The 12,786-nt window shown below is 44.8% G+C and overlaps 1 protein-coding gene across 1 annotated transcript in view; it reads left to right on the top strand.

Annotated features, from left to right (window-relative positions):
* Window positions 1-899: 899 nt before the first annotated feature.
* Window positions 900-12,786, top strand: part of LOC149328931 (uncharacterized) — a 30,307-nt gene continuing 18,420 nt past the window's right edge. Inside the window, exons 1-4 of the mRNA XM_089559144.1 lie at window positions 900-984; window positions 5,007-5,045; window positions 8,173-8,346; window positions 12,383-12,494. Of these exons, the coding sequence (XP_089415270.1) occupies window positions 900-984; window positions 5,007-5,045; window positions 8,173-8,346; window positions 12,383-12,494 (410 nt within the window). The remainder of the gene's footprint in view (window positions 985-5,006; window positions 5,046-8,172; window positions 8,347-12,382; window positions 12,495-12,786) is intronic.

Genomic DNA, 12,786 nt, shown 5'->3' with positions numbered 1-12,786 from the left:
TTGAGCCCGCTTTCCGTTTTTATTAATATTAATGGGAGTTTTTTTTATATCCACAACATTTTCTGATTGGTCAGCGTTCTAATAGCAGGTAGCTGTAATTCTTCAGCCCCAAATTATTTTATGATTATGTTAATAAACGCTCCTAACCAGTTGTAGGCGTTTAGTGTAGCGACTAGAATCTAACAGACGCGGATTCCTGCATGCCATCCACTTGCAGAACTATGGACATTGTCTGGTTCTTTTCCTGTTTAAACCTACCCTGAGACTCTCTGGAGTACTCTACAGGCTCAGAATTTACAGTTCCTTTTAGTGTCATACAATGTGAAAGACGGCCTTTTCTGTTTTTTATTTTTATTTTCTGACGCCAAGTACTGTGACCAGCTCTTTCTTTCACAGCATTGGAGGCTCCACGCTTTCGTGTCCCTGCGAACGACGAAAGTCTGTAGCGAGCTGTTAGGCATGCCTTAAACTACCATTAAGACCGGCATCTTAAACCGCTTCTGCTTGTGAACAAGTGGGGAGGGGTTACGCGTGAAGGCATCCATCTCGATGCGTACGTCTCCTAACAGCGTTCCCATTGTCGCGGGGAGCATAAACAACAAGGCGAATGGCCCGTGCAGCGTGCAAATTCAACCCGCGTTGTCGCTGTCCGTGTCTACGGGCGGCACGGACAGCACACGACTTGCCGTGACTGACAGCCCTTCACGGGCGCTTGCAGATTGCGGGAGGCTGTCTGCGAGGGGACCGCGACCTCAGTGATTTACGACCCCCCCCCCCCCCCCCCCCCCCACACCGCATCGTCGGAAGGACCGCTTCGGACGTCGCTCGAGGACCGCAGGCAATATACCTGTCACCCGGACAGGCGGGCTCTCCTGCCTGTCACCTGCGTCCAGTTCACAATGGCGAAGGAGACGGCCTGGACACAGCGGATTGTTCCGCTTTGTCGAAGGAGCTTTGCAGTGCTGCTACTGGTGACGGGATTAGGTGAGCTCCGACGATGTCCAGGCTCGACCTGCACTCAGCGTTGCTGAACAGACACATTTCAGTTAGAACGCCAGGGAAAGGCCTATTAGCCTGATGACAAAATGCAGTTAAAGGTTGCATTCAGGTCGTGCTGTGCCCATAGACCTTTCTGTTCAGGGAGAGCTACTGGTGACGGGATTAGGTGAGCTCCGACGATGTCCAGGCTCGATCTGCGCTGATTGTTGCTGAACAGACACATTTCAGCTAGAGCGCCAAGGAAAGGTCTATTAGCCTGATGACAAAATGCAGTTAAAGGTTGCATTCAGGTCCTGCTGTGCCACCTTTCCGTTCAGGGCTCCCTGGATGTCGCCACATTGCTCGGTGGACTGTTGTGTGCACTTGGCGCTAGCACGGTGGAAGCGGTAGCAGAAACGGTTTGCAACAGCCCAGAGAGAAGGCGTTTCGACATCCTCCTCTCCCAATGAAACGGTCTATAGCTTCTTGTTGGTAGCAATCGATGCGTACGCCATACAGAGGAGAGTTCATGGAGGACAATACCGACAAAAAATTATTTACTTAATAGTTTTTCTTTGCAAGAAGCTTGGAATCAGAACTATGCTTAAAAGTCTTGGCGCGGGGTTCATACAGTATATCACTCAACCAAAAAACAACTAATGTTCCTTGGATGCAGAGTGCTGAGTTTTATTCGCCACTGTCGTGTTCCGTAAACTTTTGACAACGTGTGTGTGCATTATTAATCATAAACTTATTCACACCCTGCTCAGTGAATGTGAATATAGAGGCGCAGGAAGCTGTTTTTAATTTTTTTTGGTTTTGTACGATATATTGCTTATTCAGAATTAGCTAGAGGACTTTAAGATGCGGCACTTAGGCTACGTGTGCTCTTAGACGACCTGATGCACCTCGCGGTTAGCTAAACTTCACAGTAACCAAAAAGGATGAATTCGCATCACCCCACGTCCCCATGCCTTCTGTGAATATTGGTGTCAAAAATTAGCTCCAGTTACGTGCCTTCCAGAAAAAAACAAAGGCGTAAAACAAACAGGAACGCAAAAATCCTAAACTTCCAGAACAAAGTTGAAGTTGAAACAAAAAATCTGTTTCTTCTTGTGTCACAAGAAACTCTCAAAAGTTCCTGATTACATCATGAAGTGTTCTGAAAGGTATTGATGGGCATTAATATCATCAAACCTTGCCTAACCTTCCCTGAAGTCATTTGGGATTCATGCGGTAGTTCTAAAAATGTGTCAACAAGTAAGTTTATTGTCAAAAATATGAGCTACGCCTGCCGAAACTACTACAGCCAAGAGCTGTCGGTGCTGAGACAGAGTACTACTTGCATCAAAATCGAAAGCACGGAACTGTTCTCGCAGTGCACGTGAATAAATGGTTGTAATATTGCCGTGTATAGCCATTAGTAGTTTGCCTTAATGCTAACTCTTTTCCGCCTCACCTCGGAGGTTCAGACCTACAGTACAAGTGCATTATTTCTCGCATTGTCCTTACGCACATGCGACTGGAGTTGGCAGTTTTGGAGACATAGCAGCCTGTCCAGTTATAAGAAATTAAGTGTATTAGAATACTAAGACTTTCCGTGCGCGCCATTGCAGGAGTATAGTTTTCGTGTAAGGCGCACTGGCGAGAAAAACCCGCCGAAAGAGTACAAAAATATAGAGTTGGGATGTCGTCCATGCCCCACCCTATGAATGTCCGTTATAAAATATTCTGCGGCTTTTGGAATTCGAGACCACTTGTTCAAGCTACTTTTCCAGGCCATTAAGGCATGATTTTCATGAGTTACTAGATTATCCTACTCAACTTTATTTGTTAAAGGACTATAGACACCTAATTTTATTGCGTGTTTTCTTCTTTCAAATGATCCGTTAGACATTAGAATACATGTATTACCCAGTGGTATTAGTATACGACTGCTAAATAATTTTTAATTTAATTTTTTCTCTCGTGCTGTTTCGGTTTCGGTTCCATCAACTGAACGATGGCTGTGACGTGTAGTTGATGTTTAGGTCACGTGATACACTAGAAAACTGTAATATAATCTGCGATACGCAGTTTTAATTCAGTGCAACACTAAGACAGCCTCTTTCAAGACTCGGAATGACACCAAACGACCCATACGCAATCGTACAGCCCATTTTTCATTCCTCGCGTGACTCATGCAAGAACATAAAATTCCAACATTAGCAATACGCCGGAAAATAAATCGAGTTCTGCTCCTTCATAAATTTTTGACAAGTAAAGTCCCGTTTAAACTTCCAGACTGCATTCAGAAAGCTACCACCAGGCGAACACGGCACACTACACAATACACACTGGCTCCGATTTTGCAAAAACCAATTCTTACCAGAACAGTTTTTTCCCCAAAACAGTGAATGAATGGAACAAACTACCACCGAGCATTTTTGAATCGAACAACTTTCTATCAGAACTGGAATGTCTTTTTGTTCCCAAGTAGAGGCGCCTTGATTTGCACTGTATTCTTGCACTGTACCATGTCATTTTCTCACTCTTTCTATATTAATGCCCCTTTACGTTGTATTCATTTGTTGCCAGACTTACTAGTGTTGAATTTCTGGACATTTTTCTTTTGTTTTTGTAGCCTTCTTACTTTGCATTGTTTGTGCAGTATGGTGAAATAAATAAATAAATAAATAAATAAATAAATAAATAAATAAATAAATAAATAAATAAATAAATAAATAAATAAATAAATAAACATCAACTACACGTCACAGCTATCGTTCTGCCGTTGAAACCGAAACAGCGTCAAGAAGAAAGTTAATTATAAACTCTTTAGCTGTCGCACACGAATACCAGAGGGTGCTCAATGTATACCACTGTCTAACGCACCGTTTGAAAGAAAAAAACACACAAGCAAAATTTTGGTATCTACGCTACTTTAAGATTATAGTTAATGTCAGATGAAACAGTTCAATATAGCCGTTTTCAAATGTATGCCAGAGATTTTTTGAGGCACCAATTTTTGGGCCATGGATAGCTCCATGGATAGCTAAAGCTGAGCTAGCACCATGAGTTCTCGCATATACTACTTTCATTCGACCAGTTTTAGAATACGCTAACACAGTTTGGTTCCCCCATTCAGTGACTAATGTAACAAAACTAGAAAAAGTACAGCGTAAAGCATTGCGATTTACACACAACAAATATAAGCGCACACATTCACCAACTAACCTCGCGGCTATTTCGTGTTTAGCGACGCTATCATCAAGAGCGCAACAAGCACGGCTAAAATTTTTATTTCACCTGATGCATTACTACTACAAGATAGACGTATCAAAATACATATATTTCTCGCAATCACGCCCGTCGAGGCATAAACACGCGCGCGTGATAACAGAATACTCATGCCATAACGACACGTTCATGTATTCGTACTTTCCCCTCGTGATCAGAGAATGGAATCGCCTTGATCCCTCAATCATAACTGCAACCACATTATCTCAGTTGACGTCACGGATAGAATCCTTATCAATTAACGAATAAAGCAGTTTCGCTGATATACTCAACCGCCTCTCATCACTTCATTAGATTGTTAATTAATCGTGAAGAAAGCCTCTCTTATTTTTCCCGCTGCTGTGTTCCCATGTGCTCTCATTGAATTCCTTATGGCAATGCTCCAACCGACTCCTAGACATGTATTTTTCTTTTTCGTTGCTAATGTTTACCTTTTATTTTATTTTGCTTGTTCCTTTCTGTTCACCTGTGTTTGATTTGTATTCACTTTTTTTTTTGAATTCCAGAGTGCACTGCTCAAATTTTTATCATGTTTGTCATTTTTGTTCGCCCACCTGCTATGGTCCCTGATGGGACTGGCAGTATTGTAAATAAATAAATAAATAAATAAATAAATTATTTTTTTGTGTGTACATGTAAATATTGCTGCACTGGCTTTGGGGACCAGGGCAAAAAAATTCCCTCTTGTACTGCTTCTTCCTAACGTACGCGAAACCATGTTGTTTCTGTTTTCCACCTTTCGTACACAGCGATCACGGTAGTCCAGGGACAGCAACCGCCAGGAGCAGGTACGCAGTACTTGAACACCATTCTTTCCGCTTCTCAACTTCGTGCCTTATGTGCTCATTTCTTTCCGTCGCTGCCGTTTAACAGCGATTGTAGCAAACCAACGTAGGGCACTGGGCCCAGTTGGTTGCTAACATCTGATGATACCAGCCTAGCTCACAAGCCCTCTGTAATGCGGGAAAATATACAAATATATTGTGACGCCCATGAAAAGACGATACCTATTCTTCGTGGTCGGCGTCGATAAGCCGAAGATGTGGAGAACGAGGTTGGTGGCACCTCGTGTTTCGGCAAGCGGACCCAGCTGCTTTCAATCACTCGTCCTGGTCCTAAAGGTGCACTGAAGAGGAATCTGAACTCGTCTTTTTGCCGCGGTAACTCGATATACACGTTCCGAGCATTCTTAGAAACTTTGAACTGTTGCCCTGAGCGGCCGACTTCCCTAATTTAAATCGGTTGGTTTTAGGTTTTATGGGGTTTAACGTCCCAAAGCGACTAAGGCTATGAGAGACGCCCGTATTAACCTCCGGCTCCCGCCCTTTTTTTTTCCAATTCCCCTCACACGTTGAGAGGAGTCAACCAATGCATGGAGTGCCTTTCAGGCAGTCGCATGGCGGCTTTGCTTTCGCTTTTATTTTGCTTCTTTTAGGTTTCCGTGAATAAATAGGTCCAGTCAGAGACTACAAAGCTGCAAATTAGGCCCACGGAAATAAAAACACGCGTGGACTCTTTCCTTTAGCAAATCGCTTCGTATCACTCCGCCGATGGCAGAGCGGCAAGCAGCCACGAGACTGGTTGAGAGGATGGTTTACTCCTCCCACCGTCTGCGGGGAATTAAAAAAAGAAAGGCGGGAGCCGGGACGTTTAATCTGATTTAAATTAAGGAAATCGGCCATACAGGGCAATGGTTCGTAGTTTCTAAGAACGCTCGGAACGTGTAGATCGAGTTCCAGCGGTGAAAAGAGTTCAGATACCTCTTCAGTGTACCTTTAATAAACCCCTGGTCGTCACAATATACATATCCAGGGTGCTTTATCTAAGACCTCATACAATTTTTAAAAATAGGCGTATTGAGTTATAAGAGTGCTTTTTTTCTGCAAAACATTGTCAGTGGTATAGTACATAAGAATACAGCTAAGACGTGCTAACTAGCAGGTTGGTTAACTAATAAGGAATAGCTACCTTTCTAGCTATAAATATAAAACTCCTTAATTACTGGAAAGCGTGTACCCCACCATAAATAATATCCACATCAGCTTTTAGAATTTCAGAAACGCGGTTACCAATAGTGCTGTGACCTCACAAATTTTGGCAACATCGTGCCAAAATGCATACGCTTTCGAGAAGCTTGCAGGCAAAGCAACTTCTCCAGGGCACGTAACTGGTCGAAATTGGTAAAATTTGTTGGGCCACAGTGCCGAAGATAACCGGGTTTTCGAAATTCTAAAAACTTATATGTGTACTTACGGTGGGTATACGATTTTCAATAATGAAGGAGCCCAACGGTGATAGTTAAACAGTTAAGTATTTAAAATTGTTAACCAGCCTGATATTTATCACGCATTAGCTGAATTCTGATGTATTACACCGCTGATAGTGCGATGCCGAAAAAAACGCTCTTCTAAATCAAAAAGCCCATTTTTAAAAATTGTGTAAAGCCGTAGGTGAAACACATTGTGCGTGTATACCCTTCGTTAAAGGAAACATATTTATTTGACCCGAAGTTTCGATCGGAGGACCATCTTTTTCAAGAGTGATTCGTCTTCACCGGTGTTTCCTTTATAAAAGGGGAAAACCAGCGAAGAAGAGCCACTTGGACCTCCAATCCAAACGTCGAGTGAAATAAATATGGTTCCTTTAACGAAAAGTATACTTCGCCATATACTCTAGCCAGTCAAGCACTTCATGCTCTCGCAACATATATATATATATATATATATATATATATATATATATATATATATATATATATATATATATATATATATACACACATATATACATATATATATATATATATATATATATATATATATATATATATATATAAACGTAAATCAGTTCACACACGGTAGAAAAACAACTTTATTCTAACGTTTCGACCAGAGTGATCACACTCTGACGAAGGCCAGACCCTGGTCGAAACGTTAGAATAAAGTTGTTGTTTTTCTACAGTGTGTCAACCGATTTACGTTTATGTACTACCGGATCCATCCGACCTTCACCCCCTTCTTATATATATATATGACAGAAGCCAACAGCCACAGAAACCAATGGGCACAGGGGATTTTTTTTTATTTTTTTTAGATTAATTTATTTATTTTGTGGTGTTGATCAATTTAGAATATGTCATCGCTTCAAGCTAATTGATTAGAAAAGCAGAAGAAAAAACAACCACATGCCGCCGGTGGGATCCCACCGGCGGCATTGGTTGTTTTTTCTTCTGTTTTCTAATCAATTAGCTTGAAGATCCCACCGGCGGCATGTGGTTGTTTTTTCTTCTGCTTTTCTAATCAATTAGCTTGAAGCGATGACATATTCTAAATTGATCAACACCACAAAATAAATAAATTAATTAAAAAATAAAAAAATCCCCTGTGCCCCTTGGTTTCTGTGGCTGTTGGCTTCTGTCACATTTACAACGAGCCCCTCATTCCCCTTCCTTATATATATATATATATATATATATATATATATATATAGGTGTTAAAGAACGATAAATAAGGAAGTAATTCATAAAATGTGATAATATGTGAAAGCAAGCAAGGAAACAAAATAATAAAGCTACAAATTGCATAATGAGTGGTTGAAATGGAGTTATGTTGTCCTTACCGTACGTCTTCTTCCGTTCGTTCACCGGAAGTTGAAGCCCATATTTATAGATGCATCACCGACCAATACTCATCCAAGTAATGAAATTATATCCCTTTATCAAAGAGCAGCTGATAACTTGCGTGCGGTTTCCTGAATGATGACAACCGATAATGGCCAGGTCACATTTTCTCAGCCGAATGTAGCAGCGCGCATCATTGTAGAGGTCTGCGCTTAAGCCTGTGTGGATATACAGTTATACACTGTGGCAGTTCAGCTTCAGCATCTGCAGCTGGCATGTATACGTGTTTGGCTCAGGAGGGGACCCGTGCTGGTTCGGCGACTTCTTGGCGTGCCAGACGGGCTGCTGGCAGATCTTCGGCACCGGAGGGCGCTGCCAAGGATTCAAGTGCATGTGCAACCCGATTCCCAACTTTCCGGGTGCCCCTCCGCCAATGGGATCTACGGGAAGGCGAATGAGCGAGGAACCGAGTGAGGGTTGTAGCTCGCTAAGATCAAGTTCTTTTGTAGCGATAGCTACACTACGCCAGCCGCTTCGCGATGTCAGCGTGGCTGCGCGCTGATCCGTGGCACCACCGCTCCGCCAGCTGTGCTCATGCACTGAGTGACGTCATAGCCCACAGCTGGTGTGCGTGCCGCGCGCCTCGTCGCTGCGCCGACGGCGAAGCAGACACCACCCACTTTGTCAGTTGTGCGCATGCGCGGAGTGACGTCAGAGCACGCAGCTGGTGTGCGCGCCGCACGCCTACATTACACCAGCATTTCGAGCCTTCAGTGTGGCGGCGCCGTGGCTACCTTGGCGGCACCGTGGCTGGTCACGTGGTTGGTCACGTGGTGTAGGGCAGCTGCCGGCTGCGCGGCGCGCCGGCGAAACTCAGTGGGGGACGAGTGGAGAGGGGGGAGAGAGTGAATCCACGTCCAGGGACGAAGATGAAGAGGGAACGCCCAGCGAAACGCAGCGGCGACAGACTGACTTTGAGCGAGTTTTACTCGGCCAGCTGTAGCTATCACGTCACTCCACGATTAACCAGACCTAAACGACAGCCATTTTTTTTTGCTCTTCCGTACACGAATTAACCGATAAGGGGGTAAAAATGGAGTAAGCTGTCCTCTAAGGCACACTCTTTTGGGGTATTCTGCCCGAGTATTTGAGGTAGATTTCCATCACTGAAAATGTGGAATACTTACGGTTGGCAACGGAAACAAGTTCCCTCTTCGAAACATCGAAGTTCGAGCAGTTACGAAGATTTCAATCGAGGTTTCGATCTCCTCTCTTTTTGCTACATTCAAGACCTCCGGTACCGCGATTAATAGCCGCCTCTCATTGCTAACTCTATTAGATTAATATGCTTTGAAGTAGGAATATGTCTCCGTTGCCAAGATTAAGCATTACATATATTCAGTGACCGAAATACACTGCCCCTAAAAGGAAATGCGCCAGAAGAGAGCTTATTCCTTTTTTACTCCCATATAGGCTGATTTGTGTTCAGAGTGCAGGGATGGTAGCATTCGGGGCACTATGCTGTCAGGGTCGATTCACGCGACGGGTCTAATGAGTTGTTCTTGTATGTTGACCTGGCGCCAGGGGTGCCAGTGGCAACAAATAACCGCCGCAGAAAACTAGCGTTGAAGCCTTATCACAGGCAGCTCAACGGCTGGCGCATGGCTTCCTGCACGCCTCATGCGCGCAGTTTCGGTTTTGAGCATGAAAAGTGCCGCATTTCATCGCGCTAGAGAGATTTAGAGGACGCCTTTTCCCTCTTTTCATAAGGTGACGTAACATCGCCTTCTTCAAGGATTCGAACTACTCGCCACTAGCACTAACAGACTGCGCTAATTTAAAAGTTAGTGAGCAAATTTTGGTTAGTTAACTGCAGAATTAGGGTGGCTTTCATAGTAACCCACGTCCACCGTAGTTCACAGTTTGTTCCTGAAAAGATTTTAACCCTAACGCGCTAAAGGCTGCGTTCTCCAGGAAATCAGGTGTCGGTGTTGTCGGCGATGTGAGCGAAAACTGACGGTCATGGCTGTGGCAGGTGGTCCCCAGAGAGCAACCTAGGAGGCAGGTGGGCAGCCTTGGTCATGTGACCTTGTGGCGCCATCACAACATGCCCCTCGGATCGTGAGCAAACTGCCCACCGTGGCAGGTGGTATAGTTAAATTAATGATTGGTCGCTCGGGAAGAGCAACCCGGGTGGAACAAGACCCACCGCTGGGAGCACCTGCCATCGCAGGGCTGTGGCGCACCTCTTAACCGCTGTACCACTGCGCCAGGAGGGGTATGAGGACTCCTAGGGATCTGTGAATGTAAAGTACAGGATTACCCTCCGCATGCAAAACGTTTATTTTGGCCGTTTGGTATAGGTTAATTGTACAACGGCTCATAAAACGAGGGACTAGGGAAAGAAAGACACACGAGAAGCGCTGACTCGTAATTAAAGGCCTTATTTGCTAAAACCTTCGCATTTTTGGTTTATGAAGTTTTAACGTCGCAAATCGACTCAGGCTATGAGGGACGCCGTAGTTAAGGACTCTGCAAATTTCGACCGCCCAGGGTTCTTTAACGTACACTGACATCGCACAGTACATGGTCCTCAACAGTCGAGCGTCATAACCACTGAGCCCCAGCGGTGGCAAACCTTCGTATATAATGTACATAATGTACGTATATACTGTAATAGTTTATCGATTTGGGGGAGTTTAACGTCCCAAAGTGACTCAGGCTATGAGGGGTGCCGTAGTGAAGGACTCCGCAAATTTCGACCACCTGGGGTTCTCTAACGTGCACTGACATCGAACAGAACATATACTGTAATAGTAACATTACTGAATGTACATAATGTACGTATATTACGCAATAGTAATGATGCAGATAAACTATGAAAAAACAATAAACACCACCAAGAGATCGGTTCAAAGCAAAACCAGTTTTTCTAAGCGAACCGATAGCGAGATTACTTTTCTTCAGAATGCTTGAGGGTCGCGCGTATCTCTCGGCGATTTTTATTCTTGTGTTCTCGTGATTTATCTATCATCACTTTTGATGCCTTTGATTGTTCCTCTACATACAAAGGTTTTAGCAAATAAAGCCTTTAGTTGAGAGTCAGCGCTTGTCCTCTGTAATTCTTTCTCTGGTCCCTCGTTTTTTGCCCTGTTTTACAATGCACCTTCCACATATATGGGTATTAACCCATTATGATATCGCATCATGATCTTAAGGAGAAGGCTTAAGTGTTCACTCCAATTTTTCATTCTATCATGAACTCCCAATTTTTAATCTTTTTCAAGGCGCTGAAACAGCCGTTATAAGCGCCTTTTGTTCCTTCATAAGAAATAAAAAGTTTACGCGCCTTTATTTGTTAGCCGTTTCCCAGACGTATTAACAATCGTTGTTAGTAAAACGCACGCATGTTACACCGTCCAGGTCACTAATAGCGCGTTATGCGTGTTAGAATTAAACGAATTGGCTACTGCACATTCGGGAATAAAATGGTGGTGCACCACTGGGGCCTAGAAAAACAAAAGTTGCCTCGCGTCCTGCTCTTCTAGCCTGATAACGACAGATGCGCTCTGCGGTGCTCCTGCACGTGCGAGGTTTCAAAGGTGGCGAGGGATGCCCGCAGGTACAAGGCAGTTCGTGCCTCGCTAATGGGGCCGCCAGTAATTACCGTTGCCGTTACCCGAGTATCGGGGGCCCGCCCACCACCGGTGAGCACGCGCTGATTGGTCCGGAAGCTGCAAGCGCCCTCCCAGCTGCCGGGCACTTCGCGCCATCTGGCGTCATCAAGACTAGCGTGCCGGGGCCGCTGCCGCGCGCTCTCCATCGCCTCTCTCTCTCTCTCCTCGTTGCTTTCGCAATCCTCCAGGTTTAAACAGAGCTAAGCCACTGCCAATTTTTTACCGGAAAGCGCTGGGTACTGGGAATATTTTAGCATCAAACTGAGTGGCAGACTACAGTGCTGCCACACAGTGTGTGACGCTCGCGTGAAAAGCGCTTGGCATATTGTGTGCGAAGCTCACAATATGTCAAACCCTTAACCGTGGCAAAACACAAATATAAAAATTGGCGGGGGCTTAGCTTTGGTTAAGCCTGGTAGGTTGCGAAAGCAAAAGCGCAGCGCCTCCAGCTGAAGGAACGCAGTGCGGCGCGTCTACAGGTCACGCGTGGCTACCGGCCGCCGCTGCGCGACGACTCAAAGCGTCTTCGGCAATTTTTTTTTATATTTTGTTTTTGATGTTGTTGCGACTGAGAGAAAGAAAACATAATCTACAGCTATTATGAAGTCACAGCGGCAGTAGCGCCACAGATGCGCGGCGTAACTGCAGCCGGGCTATCTGAAGGAGCGAGTTGGTCGCCCATATTCACTCCGCTAAAGGTCAAACGTAACTGCGGCCGGGTCACGCGAAGGCTTGAAAGTGCGAGTAGTATTGCTGTCGCAATAAAAATCTCTACCTGTATTTAGTGTGACCCCCTTCCTCTCAGCCCGTTTTCGCCTTGTGTGTGCAGGGGAGGTTCCGTGCATGACGGGCAACGGCAGGTGCAACCAGTTCTGCATACAGCACACCGGTTACGGCGGTCAGTGCCACGGACAGGCTTGCAAGTGTGCCGCCTTCAACAGGTACGGGAGCTTTTTATTTTCGCGTGACATGAGCGAATGTATGCGTACCCACAAACCCCCACTTCTTACGGCAAACGACTGCGCCAAAGTAACCCTGGGCCTACCTTGACTTGACCAATAATGCGATAAAACATAGCGACACCAAAGGTACAGTGTAGAAAATATTGAAGAGAATATACCTGAAGTGTACTAAAAAAAACTGACGCAGATTCGTCGCAATTCTGCCCAACCTTAATGCGGAGCGAAAGCTGCTTTTCTGAAATTCTTTTCTTTTGTCAATTGTTTTTGCAGT

Source organism: Amblyomma mixtum, chromosome 9 (assembly GCF_055824585.1).
Source record: "Amblyomma mixtum isolate Tamu chromosome 9, ASM5582458v1, whole genome shotgun sequence".
In the NCBI taxonomy this organism is placed as follows: Eukaryota; Metazoa; Arthropoda; class Arachnida; order Ixodida; family Ixodidae; genus Amblyomma; species Amblyomma mixtum.
The sequence above is the reverse complement of the archived record's forward strand: the minus strand, read 5'-3'. Positions and strand labels throughout refer to the sequence as shown.